The sequence below is a fragment of the Giraffa tippelskirchi genome, chromosome 5 (assembly GCF_054371585.1).
Source record: "Giraffa tippelskirchi isolate mGirTip1 chromosome 5, T2T-mGirTip1v1.2.pri, whole genome shotgun sequence".
Classification (NCBI taxonomy): domain Eukaryota; kingdom Metazoa; phylum Chordata; class Mammalia; order Artiodactyla; family Giraffidae; genus Giraffa; species Giraffa tippelskirchi.
The window spans coordinates 10,990,195-11,015,000 of record NC_137279.1 but is presented as its reverse complement, the minus strand read 5'-3'; the positions used below and the strand labels follow the sequence as shown (position 1 = coordinate 11,015,000).

General features: G+C 45.1%; 1 protein-coding gene across 14 annotated transcripts in view; it reads right to left on the bottom strand.

Annotated features, from left to right (window-relative positions):
* Positions 1-24,203, bottom strand: part of PROX1 (prospero homeobox 1) — a 55,344-nt gene extending 31,141 nt beyond the window's left edge. For 2 of the 14 annotated variants that reach the window (XM_081495190.1, XM_081495198.1), the window contains exons 1-3: positions 23,117-23,412; positions 8,654-10,445; positions 1,703-1,810 (exon numbers count right to left, since the gene is read on the bottom strand). In XM_081495190.1, the coding sequence (XP_081351316.1) occupies positions 1,703-1,810; positions 8,654-10,378 (1,833 nt within the window). In that variant the 5' untranslated portion in view covers positions 10,379-10,445; positions 23,117-23,412. Of the gene's footprint in view, positions 1-1,702; positions 1,811-8,653; positions 10,446-17,507; positions 17,722-18,438; positions 19,126-19,379; positions 19,461-20,017; positions 20,292-23,116; positions 23,413-23,819 lie in introns of those variants that run through there. The other 12 variants (XM_081495188.1, XM_081495195.1, XM_081495189.1 and 9 more) reach the window with 8 other exon arrangements.
* Between the last annotated feature and the right edge of the window lie 603 nt (positions 24,204-24,806).

Here is a 24,806-nt window from a genome sequence, read left to right as displayed (position 1 = left end):
GCACTGCAGGCTCAGAAAGACTGCAGACTCCCACCCTCTAGGTGGCTGCATTTCAATCAGAGGTGAGTGATCCCTATGTATGCAGTTTGTAAAGCTCTTTGGACTTTTTCTGGTTGAAGGGTGCTATCTAGATAATATAAAGCACTGTTTTATTATATCACAACACTGCAGATCACTGTACCAGGAGGAGTGATGGAGGTAACACGGACACCTACACATGCATACACACACATATACATACACACACAGTAACAATTTTGTCCTCTGCTCCATGTTCCCCTCCTAGAACTAAAATATTGGAAGGATTCCTGGAAGAACTAGGCTCTAGAAGCTGGTCGCTCCTCAATTAATTGGCAAATGCCCTTCAATCTGTCAGCTTCCGATGGTGCCCCACTAAGGTCCACACCCCATTCCGGCCTACTGTGGCCCTCAGCCTTTCTTTGCCTAAAGATGCTTAACCAGCCATTCAAATTCCTGCCTGTCTCTGCCTTCCCATGCTGCCCAGTCTGCTGGCACAGAATGAGGAGGAAACATGCCTTCCACTTAAGGAGTTCAGCCAGGGAAGGAGAGAGATAAAAGGCTGAAGTTGCTACACAATTCAAAAGCAAACAGGACGGAAAACAGAACTTTTCTTTCCAGGCCAAGTAAAACATGGGTGAAGGAGAGCCTGCAATGGGTCGGCCTGCAAAAGGGGGCCAGTGATACAACTCAGGCATCGGGCACAAAACCCACCGCAGAGAGAGGGGAGCGTTGAGAAGGGAGTATTTTTGGTAGCTCGTGGCTTCTCCATAGCAGAGATAAGAACTTTACACACGGGGGTGGGCAGGGGGTGGGGGGGGAAGAGTACCCAGCCCTAATAAACTAATCTCGGCTAATGTAATGTTTATCGAGTTCCTTGGATAATGATACCATGTGTGTCATTATCATCATCAAAACCCAATCTCTGTTTTAAAAAGTTACAGATGATTAACACAACATCAAGTTGTTGCAAACAATTACTTAAAACCCCCACACAGACACAGACGCACACGCGCACACACACACACACGCACTCACACAGAACCAGGAGGTCCCCATATTCTGTAGAATGAGGGAGGCTGCAGCTGTAGGCCGACAGCTTTCATATCCTCATTTGAATAATGTGTCCTGAATCTGTCACTTTATTCATTCTCCTTATGCTCACTGTACTCTACATCAACAACAAATTAAGTTGTAAATAAGAGACAATCATCACTTTTGTTTTTAAGCAGCTACTGCAGAGAGAATTTCAATGTACGCTCCTTTCGACAAGGGGGAAAAAGAGGTGCTAGAGTTTGCTTTCCAAGCACAAATATGGGGAAACTAACAGAAACCAAAACAGAACAGTTCACTGTGGCTGAGGGGAGGAAAAAAAAAATTCTCTAAAGCACATCCCTCCAGGATCAGCTGAAATTTCTTCCAAGAAGTTACCAAGACATGTAAAGACACAGGAGACGTTTCCGAGACTAGAACAAAAATCCATGCACTCAGTCCTTTGGTCTTAATACACAAGGAGCCTCCTTGCTTGGCACAGCTTTGGACCGAAGGACGAGTGCATTAAATCAATTGCAACACAGGTGTATTCACCAAACGACCCCACACTCATCTCCATTAACTTCCAAGAGTTCAAATTACTACCTCGTGCACAGAAATTGAAAACATTAATACTGAAAAATGTCCTTACCTTTACATCAGAGAAGTAGGTCTTCAGCATATTGGAGCTAGGATAACGGGTATAAAAGAACATGAGCTTTGCTTTTTTCAAGTGATTGGGTGACAATCCTTCCTGCATGTAGGATGCAATTGGTTAAGGAGATAAATTCTTGAAACACAAGTACCTACCATCCCTCCCTCCCCTCTGCCGGGAGTCTGGAGGCCCACCCAGTAGCCATGGGAATTCTGGAAGATAAATGACTCTGGCCATGGAATCCATCACTAACTTGCTGTTGCTGGCTCAGAATGACCATTGCTGGTCAGAAATTGCCAAACATAATGGTAAGGATGCACAATTTAGTTGTGGGATCTTGGTGACTTCCTGGTGAGGATGGCAGAACATTTATTCCCCCCGTTTGAGGTCCTTATGCTATCTATACGTTCACTTGTTGCTAAGGAGACAAATGTGCCCAACAGGTATTGCACAACTCTTATCATGAGAGTTTTTTCTTTGCATTACAGTTCTGTCTGTTCTTCTCTTTGCTCTCTGCAGTTGACATCCAATTATTATACTAATGTAAGTGAAAATATAAAATGCATTATTTTGATCACTGTTAGGCAAGCTTCACATTTTACCTTTTAGTGCTAATATAACAGAGCATCTTGACTCACTTTCTTCCTATCTTATTATTATATCTTGTTAATTGTTTCCTTTTCAATAATAGCTAAAACTTGGGAGGGGTAGTTTGGGCACTGAGAGAACAGGGAGGGGGTGTCGCTTTTGTTAAAGCAAGGATCCAAAACCAAATACAATTTGCCTCTCCTGGATTTATAGTTAACTCCTTGGAGAGTGGCACAGTGGTTGGGGCTAACAAATCAATAAATGTGGGTTAGCAGATCAATAAATGGCCACTTACCCAAAATAAGAAGGCCTATTTATCTGGAAACATCATTACCTTTTAGATCTGTAAACAGCAGCAACTAAAACAGTTCCCAAGAGAATGTGAGGCTAACCATAACAATCCCGGCTTCCTGATTCTCCCCCAGATTCTTGGCACTCCTCAGCACACTCGGAGCGGGGATGGCTCTGGTCACATCTGTGCCGCAGCCTGGCCCTGCCATTTCCTCAGCAAATTAATGGCTTTATAATTTATCAGAAATGAAGACGCACGTGGAGAAAATCAATGTGGTCCCCCACAAGGTCAATTAAGGGTCCTTCCTAGAAGCTTCTCTAAGGATTTTCTCTTAAAAGAGAGTCTGGGAAAAAAAAAAAATAAGGAAAAAGAAGAAAAGAAAATGTGCACATGTGGTTGTGTGCATACATACACAAACACACGCACACTCGGCTAACAAGCTCCACAACAATTTCACATGGCATGAAGCAAGGTCAAATAAACACAGATATTTAAGAAAGGTAAAGGTTTCTAAATGACCTCCATCAAGTATAGCGTGACCAACCTCAGGAACAGAGACGGAAACCTGAAAGTTCCTAGAGAAGCATAATCGAATTAATATCGATAAGCTCTTGACTACGTATAACAGGGGGCTTAACCAAATATAATGCTGAGAATTTGATCAATTAGCATTCCCTTTAGTATCATGCAATTTGAAAAAGATCACCTTGGTCTGTGAATTGAAAAGTTAATGGCTTTTGTTTTCACTGAAAATAAATACTAAACACCGAAGAAAGAAATTTTGATGTGAGATCTGTAAGCCAAAGCAGCTTAACTGAACTTGTGTTTTTGTTTGAGATCCTTAATGATTACAGAGACGATAATTTATGACTGACATACTTCTTGTGCCAAGGAAAGAGCTGAAAGGCCCTCCAGTAACCTCCATTAGACCGAGAGAGGGGACTAAAGGAGCCCGGCACACTTCAGGACCATCTGTCCAAATGGATAAGTGAAATAATAGTTGCAAGCTGTCTCCTATTGCCTCGTGATAAGAGTTTTAGGCAAGTCCGAACTTCAACAAACATGCTCAGATCTGGGTTCTAATCTGTTCTTTCAGACTGGCTACATTCAAACAACCTGGTATATTTAATTATTAGCGGGGAAAAGTCCCAAATCTTTTCAAATTTGGTCTCATACAAAGCAAACTGCTTTGCTGCGGCTCTGAGATTTCTTGACGACCCAAAACTTCCTGGAGCTTTCAATGTCTTTAAATTATGCTAAGATGTTTTCATCATTTTTATTTAAAAACAAAACAAAACACAAGAGCAAAGTATCCATCTTCTTTTGATTGGGATTTAGAGGCTTTTTATTTCATGACAAAATCACCCTAATTTGAATTTCTCAAGTCCATTTATTTTTTTTTTTTGCTTTAAAATGCTTCCTGTTGGAAATACTTGGAATCGATCAGTGGCAACAGAACACAGAATACATCTTTATTTCTTGCTCATCGTGTAATGAAGATAAAATTCCCATAAAATATATGTTTCTAATAAACTATTAAAAATAGCTAATGAAAGATTTAAAAGCCAACAGTTAGATAATCCTTTTTTTTCCTCCTCAAAATAAATCTGAACTGACCAATTGGTTAATTTCCCTTTTAAGTGCTTGTGCTGAAAAGCAACTGTTCTTCCAAGAAAGCACTAGCTGTTTCCAGGATACTTACACACGCACAATGACTCATGATGGAATAGATTCAGTAAACATACAGCTGTACTGAACACGAGCTAAGCTCCATTCAAGGCCAGGAAAGAAAATGAGCACAAATAAATATTAAGGAGGTAAAGGGGGGTGGGGTGAGGGGGGATGGAGCGCAAACAAGATCTGTCCCGGCAGCTCATGTGGCTTTGCCTCAATTCTCTTAGCCATAGCTTTGTGAAGACAGATGACATTCAATTCTATGTATAATGCAAAATAGACAATAACTGCTGAAACTTGAGACAGCTGCCAGGTGTAAAAAAAAAAAAGGGAAAGAAAAGAAAAAGAATAAAAGAAGAAAAGATGATAAATCCATAAATTAATGAAAGACATCTGCTGGGGAATATAAAAGATCAGAGAAGTAGGGGACTGCAGCTGAACCTAAAACGGTGTTCAAACAACCTGAGAATCTAAGTGTTGTCTGTTTACCAAGCACAGTATAACCTCACCTAAACAACAGCCGCAGGAGGAGCAGCGGAGGCAGCAAAAAGGCAAATGGGAGGATAATAGGTTGTGAAGGCTGCAGGAAGAAAATTTTTTTTTCCCCCAACTGAACCCTGAATTGTGGTTAGAGGTTTTACGTGCTGCAGGGCCAACCAAATAGATCGGGAAGTACTAATTCTCAAACATTTTTGAAATCTGGAGGATTTTAGCTTTCTCCTTAAGCTCTGATTTGCTGTTTCTAAGAGACTTTTCCCCTTAGACACCTTAAATGGGCAGGAAAAATCTAAATTCTCACATTTAATAAAGGGATAGAGCCAGTTGTGGCTCCACTAAGAAGTTTAATATAATCAATGGGATGTGTAGTTTATGGATTTTTTTTTTAATGTACTTACTTCATAATCAGAGGGAGGGAGAAGAGAGGAACCCAGTGTCTTCCAGTCTTTAATAGTCATGTTTCCCTACAGATAATACACCTAAATAGAACTCCTGTGGCCCCACATGACTTCCAAAATTGTAAAAAATCAACTTCTATGGATTCATTCATATTTTAGAAATTCACTTTGAATTCAGGTTTTCTGGGTGAATTTTTAGTTTCAAATTATCAAACCTTTTTCCTTTTTGAACCTCAAGTATTTTTTAACATTCTCCGTAAAAAGTCCAACAGGGAAAGCTGGCTGCCGGGGTGCAGCGGCTCAGCTTCTTCACCTGCACGTCTTAACCGCGCTTGGAACATGGCTCTTGTGCTTTACTTGGGTGCATGCAAATGTTTGAGGCCCGAACAAGGCTATTTTTCTTGAGATGCAAAGAGGATGAATGACAAGGAACATCAGGAGGAAAAACAATTGGCTGGCTGTTTCTTTTGGAATTTGAATAAAACTTAATATTTGATTAAATAGATTCATTTGCAAAGACACTGAACAAATTTTTTATATCCGAGACATGAGCATTTGGGGCAGGCGCACTGACATTCAGTTTACCATACACACATTCACTATTGCCTTTCTATCAGAAAAGATACCAAGGTGGTGTGTTCCATTATATAGAACATATATGCTTAATGTGCGGGACTTGGAATGGATTTATCTGATAAGCTGGTGTTCTTGATAGTTCTTATCTTGGCTCCTTTGTTCAAAGAAACAGATGATGCCTTTGGGGTGGGAAAAAATCGTTCCTTAAGTACTCAATTAACCCTTACAGTTTGGAAAGCCATGAACTAAAGAGAAAAACAATAATGGCAATCATGAAGATACCATTTCATCCCATTTCTCCTCATTTTGATTGAGCTTCCCAAAGAATAACTGCATATCAGGTTCAGATATAGCCTTGTCTACCTAAACTGAAGTCAGCTCGCTTGCTGTGATTCCTCGAGATTTCTTTAAACTAAAACCTTGAGAATTTTGCCTGGGCACCATCATCAGGAAAGTCAAGGGAAGAACTCATTGCCACACATGGACAGAGATGGGAGAAAAGGAGAGCCAGTCTTCCAACAAACACTCCTGTTCTCACTGCCTTCGGAACTGTGTAGACTCTAGAAAAATGGTACTCGCCTATCTTTTTCCTGAGAAATAATATAGCAAAGAGGTAAATGGTTAACAGGGCGAGGTGTGGAGGGGAAAAGAGAAAGAAACAGAAGGTGGAAGGCCAGCAGGAAGGAAATGGAATCATTAGTTGCAGGAAGAGGCCAAAACTATTTAGCGACACAGAAGAAATAACTCCAGGTGTAAGCAACCAGTATTTCATATGAACACAGGTGTTTCCAAACCATCCCTGTTGAGCAGAATTTTCTACCATAAGAGAGAGAAGTTATTCATTCCTTTGAAGAAGAAGCAACTAAATTCTCTTTAAAGCCTTTGATATGTATAGAAAGAAAAGGAAGGTCTTTCTATTCAAATCCTCAAAATTCCTCAGGGGATTTAGAGAGGGTGAGACAGTGAGCAAAGGCATCACTTGGAGCAATCCAAAGATGGTTTCCTTAGAAGATTCAACTTATTTAAAAAACAACTACCAGAAACCAGCATCTTGAGTTAAAGAGATAAGTATGGCCTTATAAGACTTTGAAACCTGGCTTCAAATAGTCATCCAAATGGGCATGTCCCTTTCCTGTGTGTGTGTGTGTGTGTGTGTGTGTGTGTGTGTGACAGAGTGAGGGGAGAGAGAACCCACCATCACTACAACTGGCTTCAAAATGAAGAGATCTCCGAGGAGCAATGGGGTCTGGCCCTGGACATGAGCCTGGTATGAGCCCCAGAAGACGCTCTCCTGCAAAGTGTGAAAAAAAAAAAATTCAATGCCTGTGTCTTTGTACGTTGCCTTTCTCATCACCAACAGCAATATTCCAATTTGACCCATGTTTGTTGCCTGCTTATGACGTGTAGGACATGGTGCCTGGCACAGCTTTGATTCAAGACTGGTGGATTCAACCTTAGATCTCTGAAAGTTCGATTTGAAAATCAGCAACCAAACCAAGACTCATCTATTTATGTCTTAAGTCCTCACATCTTTCCCTCCAGACATTATCCTCTTCTTCCTCTCTATGGAAAGAGACTCTGTGCTTAACTGCCCAAGTGGGTCTCATATGTGTATCGAACATTCACCTTATCAGAAATCTTCACTGCTATCCTGAGTTGGCTGGAAAGATGACCTTCATATCAAGGAAAACACATTTCTACCACAGCTGGGACTTTGCCCTTACATGGCAGCCTCTGGAGTGGGCTTAGATATGAAAATGCCAATCTCTAGTCATCAAGACAATTGCTCAAAACCCTCACGTTAGCAACAGCCAACTTGATAGCTAAATTTTATATCCATCTGGCAATTTCTTATAAAAGAAATATGCCTCTACTTGCCCCCAAATGCTACTATTCTACTCCCCCAAAACATCAACAACCACACGATTTTTTAAAAAATTTACTGAAAGGACCAATTTATAGAGAAAAAAAAATCATGAGTTAAAAATAACTAGAGTTCAGGACAGGTCTAATGAAAAAATGTAACTGGCATTTCAAAAGTCAGGTTCAAAATATAAAAGAGACCTAAAAAGAGGCATTTTTAAAGTTGAATACAGCTGAGTTTTATATTTAATTGTGCTCTCTCACTTTCCAAAATAATTTGCTTTGTGTATGTTAGGACAAAAGATTTCTGTGTATGGCTGAACAGAGGTTAATCATGCATAGAGGCAGCTGCACCAGACCCGAAGAACAGACCTTGGGTGAACGGGAGAGAGACGGATGTCGTCTGAATAAATCAGTACCTGTGTATTTCCTTAAAAAAAAAAAATCCCCCTTAAAGAATAAGGAGAGCATCTAACTCCCCATCCACATCCATCTTTCTCCCACTGCAGCCTCCCACCAGCAGAGTGTTCCTCATAAGATTTAATCAGGCCTTTAAACGGACCAGGAGCCTTCTAGATGGCTAAAGGGAGAATTCTTCTTAAGGAATCTTGGGGATCTCAAAACTGACTTTACTCCACTATGAAACTTACTATGTTAAACTCTGATGAGCACAATATTACACTGAGATTCCAACCCCCCCCCCCCGCCCGCCCCATCCTCTAAAAATACTCTTGGTGGAAAAAAAGAATAAGAAGATAATATGGGAAGAAACAGCAGAAAAAAAAAAAAAATGCTGCAAAAGCACATTTGAAATAGGAGCGCTTGGGGGCAATCAACAACTTGTGATGTTGCAGGGATGTTGGTTTCCTGTAAAGCTTTTGTGCAACCAGAAGTGCCACGCGCGTGTTGATAAAAGCCTATGACTCCGAATAAGAGGAGAGACTGGAGAAGATAGGAATCTACATAACCCTAAGAGCTTGGGTAAACTTGACCTTGGGGGAAGCCTTTTTGGTTTCAGTTTGTTTTCTCCTTGGGGTGGGGGGGCAAATGAAAGGATATTGCACTTCCCGAATACGGTGAGATCTCAGACATGTCTTGAAGATCGCCACACTCGGATTTGATGAGAGACAAGGAGAGCCCTTCCGCGGTGCTGGGTGGGTGTGCTGGTGAACAGGGGTGGTGGCTCAGGTGGTGGGACGACATCTTGGTCCTCAGACTCGTGGTCTCCCTAGTTAAGTCTAAGGATTCAGGAGAGGCTCGGTCTTTCCCCGAGAAGGAGCCGGTGGGAGCACCTATTGGACTCTGAAACGGGTAGGCCATCAAGGGGAGGGGGAAGGGGTGGCGGAAGGTGGACGTGGTGAAGCCCGCGGTGGCCGACAGAGGCGACTGGTGCAGGGGCTGGTGGTGGCCGCCGGCGGGAGGGCCGGAGGCAGACTGGTCCGAGGAGTTTTTGCGGACCACCAGGGGCAGGGCTTCCGTCTGGTCTGTGGAACCCGGCATCTGCACGTTGCCAAAGGTGTCCAGGGGATTTGGAATGATGACATCGCCAAAGCACTGCAGGCGCTGGTTGGCGGTGTGGAAGTTGTGGTTCTCCCCGTTGACTGCAAACCTGGCCTGGGGGATCTGCAGCGGTGGGAAGACCTGAGGAACCTGGCGGGAGGGTTTGGCCGAGAAGACTTTGACCACCGTGTCCACCACTTGCGACATGGCAGTGTTCAGTTCCTGTTTCAAGGTCTCGGCCAAGTGTTTGCCTTCGGGCTGCAGGGAGTTGGGCCCGGGGTCTCGTTCTTTGTGGCTGCCTTCTCGCTTGGGCTTGTTTTCGGCCATTTCCTGCTCCCGGATCAGGGCCCGGGCTCGGTCAATGAACTGCCCCGGGTCCAGCTCGCACATCTCATTGTCTGACCTCCCCACCGAGTCCTGGGCCCTGGCCTCCAGGATCTCGGAGCGCATGCTGTCTTCAGACAGGTTACCATCTTCATCATTTTCAGAATCGGTGCTGTCATAGATTTGGTAGAACTTTTCCTGCAGCTGGCGCAGCTGTTTCTGCATGTCCTCCAGCTGCTGCTTCAGCTGTCGGCGCTCCTCTCGCTTCTGTTCTTTGCGGGCTGAAACCAGCTGCTGGAAACTCTGCTGCTGCTGCTGGGGCAGCTTCTGCTTGCGTTTGTTTTCTCGGTAACTTTCTCGGGGACTCACAGACTGCGGGGCCATCTCTCTTTCATTTTCATTGCCCCGTAATGCCACACTGGGGGAATGGCTCATACCCCGGATTATATTCTCAACTCGGGCGCGCTTTGCTCTCAGGTGCTCGTCACATAAGCGATCCATATCAAACTGGCTCATAGTAGGCCTGCCAAAAGGGGAAAGACACTCTGGGGGGCTGTCTCTTGAAGAGTTGCTGCATATATCCTCCTGATGTACTTCGGAGCCTGTACTAGAGAGACCGCTGGCTTGGAAACTGGGCTCTGTGCCACCATTTTTGTTCATGTTATTTTTCAACAGCTGGGAAATTATGGTTGCTCCTGGAAAAGGCATCATGGCATCTTCATACGAGTTCGCCCTCTTCAGCAGCTTGCGGAGTACGTTTGACTTCTCCCCATCTGCATGCTGCACCACTGAATACTCAACATCCTGCTCGGAACCTTGGGGATTCATGGCACTAAAAAACGTGGCTCTTGCCTTAGCGAAAAATGCAGATGCTGTCCCTACCGTCCTTTTCACTCCAATGTCAACTCTTCTCCTCTTGGTTTGCCGGCTTAAGAGGGCTGTGCTGTCATGGTCAGGCATCACTGGACAGTTATTGTGCCATCTTCAAAAGCTCGTCAGCTGGGCACAGCTCAAGAATCCCGGGACCCTGGCCAACAGAACAAAAGGACTGATGAATCATTTTCTTTAAATTTCTCCAAATTTCCTGACCTCAATCCTGAATCAAATGCAAAATGCATAGGCTCTGGGATTTATGGCACATTACAATTATTGCAATTTATTATGCACTCTGCTTGAAATGAAACATTTTTAAATATTTCTGCTCCACTGGTTTAAGATGGATTAAGATTAAAAAAAAAAAAAAAAAGCAAAAACTGCTTAAGCACCAGTAATATGATTCTCTTTCACAAATGCCTAAAATGATACTGTTTATCTTCAGAAGAAACAGTAGATTATAAGAACACAGCCTCTGACAACCAATTGATTAAATTTTGGGCACTGAGATTCATATTACAAAAGCAGATAAAAGTGGTCCATACTTAAGAAATAAGGTTAAATTTTGAGGATGCGTGAAATCTGAATGAAAAATTCCATTTCTGCAATAGAATTATTGTGGCTTTAATGCTATTAAGGGGAAACGAGTCTAAAAAAATGCAAATATTTCACATACACACTTTATTACTGAATTTTAAAATATTTTTGTCATATGTGAAATGGGGAAGAGAACACTCCCATCAGCATCTTTCCAACACAAATGGTCAATTTAACATGGAAATAAATGCACAAATACTCATTTTACAAGTCTGCTTATTTAGCACAGATATGCACTTTTTTTATTACTAAAAATCATATCTGAAGATGGTGTCTGTTGCTGGATTTTAATGTAAGTATGAGAATATTTATAAATTTTCATCTTGTCTTTTTGATGACTTAAATTTTAAAGTTAGAGTCAGTGCAAAAGAAAGACATTATCACATTTTAGAAATCCATATGTGGAACAATAAATTGAGTTAGGCAAGGATAAATATATCATCAATACTAGTTTTTTTTTCTATAATCTGCCAAAATAATACTTCAAATGCCTGAAGAAACTCTTTAACATACACCATTTGTGAATCTTATTTCTTATGCCAAATTAAAACATTAAAAAAAAAAGACAGAAAAAAAAAGGACTGAAAGGAGATACATAAAGAAGAAAGAAGATAACATCAATTAACTATGTGAGAAAGGGAAATACTGTCTCTGCATATGAACTTCTATTGTTTCTTGGGAACACAATATAAAAAGAATATTCTTCCTTGCATTTTACAAAAGGCACTTGACATATTTTGTGGCGTTAACCAGTGATGCTAACCCCAAATTCTGTCTAAATGTAAGATGTCACATCTCCTTGCTTACAATGGACGTTTTAAGAAGAAAATGGAAATATTTTTTTTCACACGAGGTTTATCTAATATTAAACTTCACGTTTGCTTAACAGAGCACATCTTCACAATAACAGGGTCTATTGCCAAAGGCAGCGTGCAGAGTGTTTGGAAGAGCTCCCATCTCTTTCGGTTCACCTGTAAAAACATCTACGTGCTCCCTAGGACTGCATCTGTGGCTAGTTTTAAAGAATGACTATCCATGCAAATAGGCATAATTTCAGCATGAAATAACCTGTAAAAAATCAAGAAAAAGCTCAATGCTTAGATGGCAATGTGTATTTTTTTTTTAAGCGACAAAGATGTCATCTTGCAACCCTTGTCCCCAGTTTTCCTATCAAGATGCAACCTTTCAATAAAACCTGGTTCAGAGTGTCAAGAAAGCAACACGATGCTTCTTTATATGTTTTTTGGATGCTTGAGGGTAAAATAGTTTTTGTGTGCCTCAGGATGAAATTTCCTGAACTTGGAATAGAATCAGATCTTGATAACTTCAGCATTAGGGTTCAAAATTGAATTCAAGATGATTGTGACCCCTCACACCTTAATAAATGAAATCGGCTTCAGGAATACAAGAATCCAATGGCAAATATTTCACTAACATGTTAGATCTGATAAATCAGGTACAGCTGTAAAGTGAGAGAAAAAAGGGGGAAAACTGAGACAAACAAGAAAAAAGATGAATTATTTTAAAGCTCAAAAAGACTTGCATATTGAGGGGGATGTCTTGGCAAGGAGGACTCTGTGTGTATATATCAGCTTTTCAAAAAGAGAGTTTATTGCCATTCTTTAAAAATTTTACCTCTTGTCTTTTTACGTGTAAATAATTTTCTCCTTAATAGCACCTGAAAAGCACACAGGTCCCCAATCAAAATGTTTAATAAACTTTCTGCAGTATCTTCTTCCCCTGTTCCTCTTAACATCCTATCTGGATTTTCCTCCTACCCATCCTTGTTATAGGAAGTGCATCTCTGCAATCTCTGCAAGAGAGGCTCAGAAACAACACGCTGGTGTAAGAGATGAACACAAGGTCACCCACAGCCATCCTTCCTTTCCCAGCTGCCATCTACCTCTGCGTCAACTGCACTTCCTCTCCTCTAGCCTAGGTATCAACAGCTGCATCCCCACCTCATGCTTGAGCCAAGAGGAGGGCTGTGCTCTTTCTAAGGTGGAAAGAAATGATACGCTCATCTTCAGTGGCGAATGCGTGTTAATTAAACATGATCGTTGGGTGTTATAAGAAGAAAATATCCTGTAACTTCTTTAAAATTCCCCAAACGAAACTGATTTTTGCAATTCTCTTTCAACTGGTCAGCATTCTTAGATCAAGTAATAATTTGTTTCTGTTTGGGGCTAAGGGAAATCACATACTTTTAGGTCCTATTGTAAAATGTACAGCTGAGACATAACAATCAGGACAAAACAAATGGGAAAACAAATAGCAAAAATGATATAATCCAGCAAGACAAGGCATTATTAATAGGCGTGAATAAATAAATCTCTCCATATAGCTTTGAGCTGAATTCAGAAATGAAGGTATAGGAGTCATACACATTGGGATTATAACCCATGGAGGTTATAGGAGAGATTAAATAAAACAACTGGTTGACTATAGTACTTTATCTGCATCATGTTTCATAAACAGTATATATGAATATTTTACCACACAAGAAAATGCATTATTAAATGACTACAATATAAATTAAATCACCTGAAAATGCTTTCAAAAGTGCTTCCATGACTTCCCAGTTCAGAATTTAGAGAATACTATGGAATGAATTTATCAGTGATATCAACTTGCCCATTAAAGATTTTTTTAAATTCCCTTATTTCTTAATATATGTATTAAGCCATATGTTTCAACTACAGTTATTATTGATTTTTATTATATTTAATTTTAATCTTGAGTTTAATCTGGCAATGGGAAGCCTTCTGATCAGCACTGGTGAACATCAATATCAGCAAGCATGCAGAAAAATACTGATACAGAATTTGAACCCAAATGTATTATCGATCAATACATATATTCTATTCCTTTAAACTCCTTTTAATTAATATCAAAATCTACATAGAATATTTTATTATTAAATATTGGGTTGTACCACTTGGCATCTAACTACACAAATGCTTTAATGATTTCTATACGAGGAGTATCTTAACATTAGTAGATTCTTCCCAGAAAAAAGATAAGAACAAACATCCAAGTACAATCAAGTCAGATTTTAAGGACTCCACAACATTCTTCATTAAAATCTGAATTATCTGAAGAATGCCAGATAACTTTACAAGGAGAATCCTAAGGAAGCTGATGATAATGTCAGTAGAAAAGAATTTTCAGGGAAGGATTTCAAAGGGACACTGCAGTGTGAAGTAGAAACTGGTGAAGTGCTCTGCTTTAAGTTATGTATGGATGAGTCCCTTCGCTGTTCACCTGAACCTACCACAACACTGTTAACAGGCTATGCCCCAATACAAAAGAAAAAGTTTAAAGTTTGGGGAAAAAAAGTTATTTGGGGAAGGGGGTGCAACCTTTACGCCTCTATCTGGAGTCCAGATTCTGGACAAAGATGTGTTCACTATGGTTTTTATTCAAATAGTTCAGGTAAATCTTTCATGAGATGGGGAAGAAGATATGGTTGCCATGGTTTCCTGCTTGGATTATATAGATTATCAGTCTTGATTGATAAAATGATTTGAAGAAATTGCTCAAGCCTATGCTTTTACTTCTTTTAGAAAACCACCTTAAGTGGGCCTCTGATCTACTTGGGTCAGGACCCTTATGAAATTTCAAGTGGAATAACACCAACAAAGAACACTGTGAATCCATCTGGAAATCAGTAATTCAAAGGGGAAAATCAGATGACTTCCTTTAGGTACTCCCCCCCCTCCCGCCCCCACCCCGGCCCCCTACCAAGCTGTCCCCTTCACTGTATTTAAGAGTTCATTTCTGCTAATTAGCAACTTTCTCCTTGGAGATGTTTCTGCTATAAGGTTAAGAAAGCCTTTGGTGTTTACTGTGAATAATCCACTTGATATTAGTTAATATTTAAATTTATTACGTTTGCATTGTCAAAAGCTTATAACAGATTCTAAATTTTCCTATCATAGAGTTCTCAGATCAGAGCCATTTCATTTAAAATTCCTCTATTCTATCAAAAATTCCATACATTTTTCACCTGCAAGATGAACACAGCAATTTTCTGGAACATCCCTAAAATATTCGTTTCTACTTATTTAAAAAGTAATAATTCACCATATTAGTAAACAAAAGGGAGTGAGAAGAGTGAGAAATAACTTCAAGAGGAAACAATTTTTTTTTCTTTCTGAAGAGAATGGAAATACTCTAACTGTCCTTTGAAGCTTTAGAATACATCAGGCAATAAGAGTTTAGAAATTTCTTATGTAGATGTCCTTTACAATATATACAGGTACTTAACTAGAATCCAATTATAACATATCAGGCACAAGCCATCTTTCTATTATTAAATTACTAACATTTTATAAGCTTTTATTAAACTTGAACCTTACCATTCCTGATCTTAACAGTTGCAAATGCAAACAATACCTATAAGAAATTCACGAAAAAAGGCCTATTTCACTTTGAATAAATAAAGAGCACACCTGGCCGCTAGGTTATGTTTTAAGATTATAAGCGCTACTTACAGAAGAAAGATGTTAGGGAATGAATAAAGTGAGAACAAAGATGCGTGTTACGTATGCATGACATTTTTCCCACAAGGTGGTGATTAAACTAAATAGAATTCTGCATAATGGACACAAAAAAATACCAATAAGTGCCCAGCATAGAAAATACTTATCAAGAATAAAGCAAATGAACATATCCATAGATGACATATTAATTATGAAAGAACTGCAAAAGCATCCAAGAAAAGTATTAGGAGGAACTTGGATGTTTAAGTTGAAAGAATAAATGACATACACTCTCTCATTTTCAAGAAACAATGATCATCCACCAAGCAACCAAACCAACCAGCAAAAACCATTCACCATCTAATCTAATTCTATGCAACTCAAGAAGCAGCCTGTTTGAAAGAAAAAAATAAATAAAAGATCAGATGCTGAGAATCCAGATATAGTGCCTACACTGAATTCTCAATAGCCTCCTTCACACACGAAGCCACAGTCCTTACCTTCATCTGTTTTACCACTGCAGAAAGAGGTCCACGGTGTAGCACATGGACAGGTTAACCAAATTACTCCCTTTTTTCTTCATCACCACCCACAGCCCATTTAATTTTGAAAATGCTCAGAAGTTTCTTGCAAGAAACTCTTCAGAGAGCGGACTGCCTGCATCTTGCATCAAATAGAAAAGCACAGTTACCTCTCACATACTTGAGATTTTCCTTCTCCATCAAAGTACTAACTAGGACATCTGGCACATGTCTGGTACAATGACAGGCTCATTCTACTTTATGAGAGTATTTAACATACGACTTGAAAGAGTTTATGCACGTACCTATTCTTCCTGGGCAGGGAGAAAGCACGCTAAAAAGATAAGCGTTAACAACAGTAACACTTTCAAACTGACTTTGGTATTCTTGGCAGTTACACATACTACCCATGGATGTCCAAATCACACACACACACACACACACACACACACACACACACAAAAGAAAGCTCTCACCACTCCCCTGCAACGCCCCCACAGACCTGGGAGATAGGCGGAAACCAGAGGGAAGCAAAGAGAAAGTCAGTGTCCCTCACCTGCTGCCTGAAGTAGGGGGTAATTTCAGCTGCCTGGCAGACAGGAGCCTGAGACACAGCCTCCCCTAGCAGCCTGCCAACATCCTTAAGAAAAATAAACAAACACATACCAACTTGTCCCCCACCCCCAACCAAAGGACTCACATGGCAGGGCTCAAAACATAACAACAGCCTAGTTCCCATTAGCCCGGACAATCCTATTAACCAGGGCAACCATAAATTCATAAACCTCTACAACCCTGGAGCACGCACAGTGGTCTGGAACGGTACAGACACACACAGACACAGAGGAAATTTGCACCTGTCTTTCTTGACACAACACACCTGTCAGGCCCTGCCCATGCACAGCCCTCTGGCTAATAGACCTCTGCCTACGTAGTCTAGGAAAGCACTTTTTTTTTCTTTTGGTAAGGGAGGTTATAGATGGGAGAGAGGGTGGGGTGGGGAGAGAGGAAGAGAAGAGACTTCTAGCCTTGACTTTGAGAGAAGGCCACCCTGTGCTTGCACTGTTTTCATAAGCTCAAGGAGACAACCAGACCTTCTTGGAAAAATAAAAACAAGCAGGTGAGTTCTCAGCCTTCCCCCAGGCGGAGTGGGTTCTGGATTGCCAAGAACAGCAGTTTCACACTCCAACCTGCCTCCTAGGGCTATTTAAGACTGTCGATCAACCCCTCCTCCCAGTTCTTCTTCTCAGCCTGCCAGGAGGACTCTCAACTTCCGAAGCGGAAAAAAAAAAAAAAAAAAAAAGCTGAAAAAGTGGCGGGAGACCTGTGAGTCTCCCTCCAAAACTAGTCCCCCTTTAACTTCCCTCCCGCACCCCCCACCCTCCGGCCCCTCCAATCCACACTCTGCACCTATGTTGAGTTTTAGCCTGAGGAGTAAGTGGCGGGCACACCCGAAGAATCAACAACTTGCTAAACTGGGGGCTTTGGGGAATGTCTCCCCCCCAGCTTGCCCTCGTCGCCCCCTCTCCTTGTCTGTTCAGGCAAGATAGCCACTCTTCCTGCGTCCCCCCACCCCACCCCCGGACTTTTCTTCCCAGTAGCAATCACGCTCACCTCTCCATTCCTCCCTCTCCAGTCCTCCGAAGTGGAGCAGAATTGTAGGTACCACCCAGACCAAGATCAGATGGAAGCAGCCCAACCGAGCCGACCGCCGGCGTTGACTGCGAGCAGATCCGCTGGACAAGAACATCCCCTACCCCCACCCGGACCGCGATCTTTCCATCCTCCCGCGGCGCTCGCGCCCCAGCTCCCCCTCCGACCACGCGACCCCCCCCGCCCCCCGCAACCCGAGGCTTCCAGTGCCACCTTACCCTACTGAACTTGACTTAGCCCTGGGTCCTGGGAGCTCAGGAGAGGGGCGCCGCGCTCGTTACCCGGGACCATCTCTCCACTGTTCCAACACCGATCTCAACATTTCGGCTTCGACAGCGTTTTGAGAGGCAAGTAGCCGAGCGCCCCTCCACCACCCCACCCCCTCCTCCTCCTGCCTCTCCCTTCCTCCCTACTCCCTGGCCCTCTGCTGGGGTTAAAAAGGAGAAGTGAAAGGTATGCAAATGACAAGCAAATTGGAAGAGCCTGGAAGAAAGGCAGCTATAATAAACAAGACAAAGAGAGAGGACGTGGGGACTAGCCCAGGAGTTTTCCTCCGGGCGAGATGGGAAGGATGAGGCTGGGAAGGAGACCCGGGGGATCCAGACGAACAAAAAGCGACCCGGTCCCCCTCGCGGTCCTCTCTCCGGAGAAGAGAGGGTCAGAGAAAGAAGGAAAGGAAGCGAACGCCTCCTCGCCGCGTCCCACCCCCCCACCGCCCCCGAAACAGTACACAAAAGGTGACAAGATCAGCGACAAGTCCAGCACTACCAGCCTTCTCCCCCCTCCACACACACACACACACACACACACACACACACATCGCCAACACCCCCCCCCCCCCAAGCCACCAGCAGGAAAGAGAAAGAAATAAAAAGCCAAGCGGATCACTTACTCTTAGGAACTGGGAGGAGCGGAGCGCTGAGTTCCACTGAGGCTCCTGCTTAGAAACTGTTTAGACGCTAATATTTTTTTTTCCTTAAATTATGATTCATCTAAAGAACACCCTTTTCTCCCGGGGATGGGGGTTGGGGGGGATAGATGTGTACACGGGTCTGAGTAATGGGAGTCTCTTTTTCTGGTCTTCTCATTCAAGAACAAGCCGGTACAAGTGATTCTGGAAAAGGGGAGGGGACTCGCGAAGGGGGGGAAGAAGATACTTACGCGGTGCAGAGAGCAGTGGGACCCACCGAGCCTTTTTTTTTTTTTTTTTTTTTGGGCAGGCGGAGAGAGGAGGACACGCGCGCGCACACGCACGGGGAGATATCTTGCGGGTGATGAATATGATAATTGGACAAGGGACGGTGAGTCCGTGCGGGCACGCGCGAGCGGGCCGGCGGGGAGAAGGAGACGGGAGAGAGGAGAGGGTGGGCAGGGAGAGGGTGGGAAGAGGAGCGGAGAGAGAGCAGAAGAGGCGAGAGGTGAGAAGGGAGGAGAAGAGGGGAGAGAGGAGAGGAGAGGAGCGAAGCGGAGAGGGAGCGGGCGGACCCGGCGAGAGCTCTTTTGCGCCGCTCTGCTTCCCCCGGCTGCAATGGTGTATTATTTCCGAGCGCTCCCTCGGCTGAGGGCTCCGCTCCACAACAAGATTTACTTTAAGACACAGCTGAAGGAAACAGGAAGACTGCACGTCACAGTCTGACTGACGTACCCGGCCCCAGCACCCAATCGCGAGGCGCCTTCGGATTCAAGGGGGGATAGCGAGGCAAGAGAACTTGGGAGGAGAAAAAAAAAATATATAAAAGGGGTGGGGGTGAGGGGCTGGGAGGAGAGGAGGGGAGAGGGGCCCCGCGCTCCCCTCCCCTGCCTCCATCCCCGCCCCCCCTCTCCCCACCTCACCCGCGCCCAACAGCCGCTGCTTCGGGGCGACCGGCTCGCAGCGCCCGCGGCCGGAGCGAGCGGTCTGCGGGCGCTGTGCTGAGCGCCGCTCGGCTCACACTCGCTCTTCCAGGACGCAGGTCCTTTTTTTTTTTTTTTTTTTCCTCCCCTTCATTTCTCAGATACCGCTGATCGAGTTCGCCGAGCGGCCAAGCGAGTGAGCGCTCCTCGGACAGGGGGTGAAGGAAGGCATAGAAAAAGTGTTCTGGAGAAAAAGTGGGGGTTTTAGGGGTGCTGGGGTGGTCTACGAGGAGAGAGTGGGTACCCTCAAATCATTTCACTTTTTAAATGATCGTAGCTAGTATCAGGAATACATGTCACCCGGGCTTTCTTTGAAAGGAGAGGTGGGCAATACAGGTAGGTTTGGGATTAAAATAATAGGTGCCAGAGGTTTGGCGTCGGCCCCGGCGCATGAGATATGAGAAGACCAGTATTGGCTGAATCCCAGTTAATCTCCTGTCAAAATTGTTAGGAAGAGGAATATTTGTCCTTGGTTACCTCTAACAACGTTATCTGGATTGTAGGTACAGCAACCTTTATGGGGGGGAAAATGTTACAGACATTACTACCAACCGATTACCACTCAGTAACTCACTCACCCCAGAATGATTAGAGAAAGGTTTCATGTAGGATTTACACCGTTTTGACGCCTGGATAACAAACTTTAAAGTTTCCTAGGTAAGAAATTTCAAGCGCTTAAATTTCGGGCTTCTGCGTCAAGCCACAGAAAATTCACTTTGTTTTGACATTTCTTGGACGAAGAATAACCAGCGAGATTTCTTTAGATTATGTGGCTCTTGAAAAGCTGCTTGGGATTTGAAAGTTGCTAATGCTAAAGCGCAAGCTTCCAGCCGCAGCGAGGATGTCTCTTTCACCGGGCACAGTAAACAGGCTTTTAATAAGACAACCGCGTTTATGACTTCAAGGTCCTATAAAAGCTGGGACTTGCAAGGGCTGTGAAGCAGAAACATTCACACCCAATCGATAAGACGCTCGTGTTTTTTTTTTTTTTTGATAGGATGGGGACAAGTATTTTTCGTGTGTCCCTCGAATTTAACTAGATCAAAGGTTGAATCGTGTTGCGTCGTGACAACAGAGTGTTTGTGAAGTGTGTTACAAGTACACTGGCCAACCACCACCACCACCTTCCGCAACACACACACACACGCACACTTTTCCTGGGGCAATTTCAGCCTCAAATTCATCAAACTGTGAAGAAGTCTAATCTTTGAATAAGAATAGTGACAATAGTATGTTCCAGTCCATACCCTATAGGAAACTTTTGGCACGGGATTCAAACATTGAAAAGAAGAAGAAGGGGGAAAAAATTAACCCGGCCGGGTTAGGTGTTGGGGATCAGAAAAAAAAAAAAAGACTTGCTTGAGCATCCCCCGCCTTCATTTCTCCCTTTTCGCTGCCTCCAGACACTCCCCCCACTCATTATGGAAACAACATAGAGGCTCGCAAACACACGACTCACACTTCTAATGATCGGCCACTGTATCAAGTGTTCTAATCGAGATGTGACAATTCAGACTGGGCACAGAAATAATCTATCCACATGCCCATTAGATACAGGATGGAATAGTGTTTCTATTGGTTGGGTCCTTTCGAGGTAAGCGGGTGTACTGAGCAGAGAAATGTGGGTTCTGTGAATGGATCAGCGCTACTTCCTTTCTTCTTTTTCGTCCTAGTATCTTCCTTAAGTATCCCATTGTGTACCTGATAGCGCCAGCCCACAAATAAACTGGCAGAAGTAAAGGATACATGCCCTCCACACCTTAAAAGCATCTGCTCAGTTTGACATTTAAAAGGGAGGAGGGCAGGGAAGGAGGAGAGGGAGGGAGGGGGGAAGAAAGGAAGCTGAGCGGGAGAAAAGGTTCAGACTCTGGAAGGAAACGGCTTGAACTTTAGCCCACAAGTTTATGTCAATTGCACCTAGCGCTCCGGTGCACGTTTTGCACACACTACGCCCGGGAACTGGCGGCGGGAAAAGTTCCCTGCGAGCCCTAGTAAGTCCTTTATCTTTCCCGGGGGAAGGCAGGCCCGAGTCGAGGTCGGGGTACCCCGCTTGGCAAACAAGAAAGCTCCCTCACCCCCCAGCCTCGGCGGCGGAGGCTCGCGGCTCGCCAGCTCTGCCGCGGCGGTTCGCAGCCCGCACGGGGGGCACCAGAGCGGCTTGTGGAGTGAAATAGGAGCGCGCGCGACGCTGGACGAGCGAGCTCGGTTCGCAGCCCAGCTAGGCGAGCTGCGTATGCTGAGGCCAGAACTGTCTCCTGAAGTCTGGGCGACATATAGGCCAGGCTCCTGGCAACCTCTCTAGCCAGAACTTCGGCGCTCTCCCGGGTCTCAGGCCGCCCTGGATCAAGGCGTGAGGCCCAAGCCCCCTATCTCCGACTACTCTCAGTTTGTTTTCTGATAGGCGAGAAGCGATCAGTCAGCCCGGAGACGAGAAGTCGCCTGGATACAGGCTCCATCTCTGAAACCATCGGGCAAGTTTAGGGTCAGTCCCTTTCTCTGCCCTACTGCCAACACAAACCCAGTAACTTTAAAGTTAACACAAGTTCTGACCGGTCTTCCAGCAAACCTCATCCATGCAGTCTACATTTACTTATTTATCAGAAGGGTGATCTGTGTGCGTTCTAGTCAAACTCTTTCACTTATCACTTATGCATCTGGCTCTGGGATAAACACACTTCTGCTTGATATTTCTTCGGTGTATTTTACCCCTCCCGTTCTTTCTTAAAGCCAGTAGGTGGGGGTAGGAGAGAAGAGAGCGTATCAGTAATTTAAAAACCTTACAAACAATCGTTAGCAGATCCTAAACAAACCAATTCTGGGAATTTCAACCAGATCCAGCTGAGAGACAAACATGGATGTTTATTTCAGGAGAAGGATGCTGAAGATCCAGCCTGGATATATACCTACCACCACCCACCACCCACTACCGCCACCATCCTGAAGAGAGTAAGAAAAAGAAATAAAAACCAACTCTAGGGTGCAGGCCGGCCTGCTCCAGGCTGTCTAGAGGCGGACTGCCTGCCTGCCATATTCCTGTTCTTTCTCTCAATCCCTATGCCCAGTGTGAGGCCAAGACCAACGTGGATTTGTTCTGAATGTGGGGGAAAGTGAAATGCCAGGAGATCAGTAGCAAGTAGCAGCTGCAAGGTTTCTCTCCTGGGAACCCCACTGCTTAGAAGCCTCCAGAGCGATGTTTGTTTAACCAACAGCTTTCAAAGTAAACAGAAACGATTCACTCCAAAGAAGTTGAAATATAACTCTTACAAGAATTTGGGGTCAGGGGTGCTGGCAGAAAAAGTAATTTAAAAAAAAAATAAAGCCCCCACCCCCAACTCAGTGTCCAGCACAAAGCTTCAAGGAGCCTAGAATTGCCATAAACAAATCCATTGAAAGGATTCCTTACAATAGTGACCTCGAAGAAAATCACTCTTCCCCCACAAACACACACTCGTGCTGGGGAGAGGGACTTGGTTGTCAGTGATGGAAGGGGCACACAACGACTTGATTTTATGAAAGTGGGCGAAAACAATCAAAGGGCGGTACGATCCCTGCCCCAGAGTAGAAAGGAGTAGGCTGGGAGCTCTGCGTCGCCAACCCTGGCTTTGCCTCAGGCACCGAACTTTCCAATATCAAGATATTAACAGATGGTGGTGAGCACATGGAGGGCTGTTACTTACATAATCCAGCCACTCCGCCCCGGCGCGCTGAGCCCGAAGAGGCGCCCGCCAGGCCGCGCGCGCGTGTGTCTTCCGAGGGGTGCTGTTGCCCCACCCCCGACCTCCCTCCGGAGTAACTTGCCTTTTTTTCAACCCCACCGGGCTCTTTGAGGGTTAGGATTTGGAGACATTGTGATTTTAGGGGGAAAAGAAAAAACCCACACATCGATCCTCTTGGGCTTTATCTTCTTCAGTCCGCGGTAGAGAAGAAGCCAAGGGCAGAGGGAAGTGAAGGGAACGCTTTCGGGGAGAGAACTGGGCGCTCGCCCTCCGAATCTGGGAGTGCTGGGGAGTGGGATTCACGCCATTTACACCCCTCCCTCTTTGGCACGGATTAGCATCTCTTCCCGTGTCCCTGAAATACTAGAGCAGGCTCAGGCCGCAGCCAGGGGGAGGGGGAGGGGGTGAGGGTGTGTGTGTGTGTGTGTGTGTGTGTGTGTGTGTGCGTGTGTGTGTGTGTGTACGCCTCTGCACGCGGGGGCGCAGTGGGCGAAGTTACGCAGAGCCTCTGGGCACCGCCGCACTTCCGAGCTTTGGCAGGATTTTAAGCACTGGGTCTCGCACGTGGGGAACCCCTTTCGGGCGGTAGCGCCCGCTGCCTGCACGCCCACAGCACCTCCCCGGAGGCCCGGTCGTCCCCCCCACGCCCCGTGTGTCTGAGTACCTCGGCGTGCGTGCCCGGGGACAGATTTGTTTGACGAGCCTCCTTCCCGATGGCGACTCGGGGTCGCCCAAACCCGCGAGGAACACGCCTGCATGTGTTGGAAAAGTTTCGGGTCGGGTGGGAAGGCTGGGAGTCTCCTCTGCGGCCCCGAGGCGGGAGCGGGGCCTCCGAGTCCCTGTCTTCCTCCGGGTCTCCTCCTCCCTCCCGGCCCTTCCTTCCTCGCCCCGGCCCCGCGCTAGGTGTCGCGGCCTCTCCGGCCGGGAGACGACGCGCGCGAGTAGCGGCGGCCGTGGCGCCGCGCAGCGGGCGGAGGGCGCGCCCCCTCCCGCCCGCTTGCCCCGTGGGCGTGCGAGTCGCCCCGCCCGGACCCCGCGGCCCTGCCCATCTCTGGGGGCCGCCGCCCGGCTCCACGGGTCAGAGCTGGGCGCCCGGCGGGCGCGGAGGGCAGCCACCTGCTCCCCGCGCGCGGCTCGGAGCCGGGAACGTCCGACGCCGCTCGGCCCGCGCTGCCCGGCGATCGCCCCCGCCGCCCGCCTGTTGCTGCGGGGTCTAGGCTGCGGCGTTCCCGCCGCCGGTGGGATAGCTCAGCCTGGGAGGTGGGGGGCCACCGCTGGGGACCCAGATAGGGGCGGGGACGCTTGGAGGGCTGAAGACCTCCCCTTCTGCCCACCCCCTTTATTTTCTCATTTGGCCTTTCTTAGGACCGTTTTCAGTCAAGGGTGTGAATTTCGGACAAGTTGCTCTTTTCCAAGGGGCTTTGATGGTAGGACTTAGGTCATCCCTACTGCCCATTTTAGGAGGCTTTTAATCTGGACGCCAGCGAGTTTGAAATAAATAGGTACAGGCCAGGCCCACAGAGGGAACAAGAGAAGGAAGCTCCCAGTTTGGATTTATTTGGGGATGGGGGCCGGGAGGGGAAGAGTGAGTGACTCTGAAAAGTTGCATTTTGTTTAAATTAGAGCAAGACAAAGTTGAAAGCCAGATTTC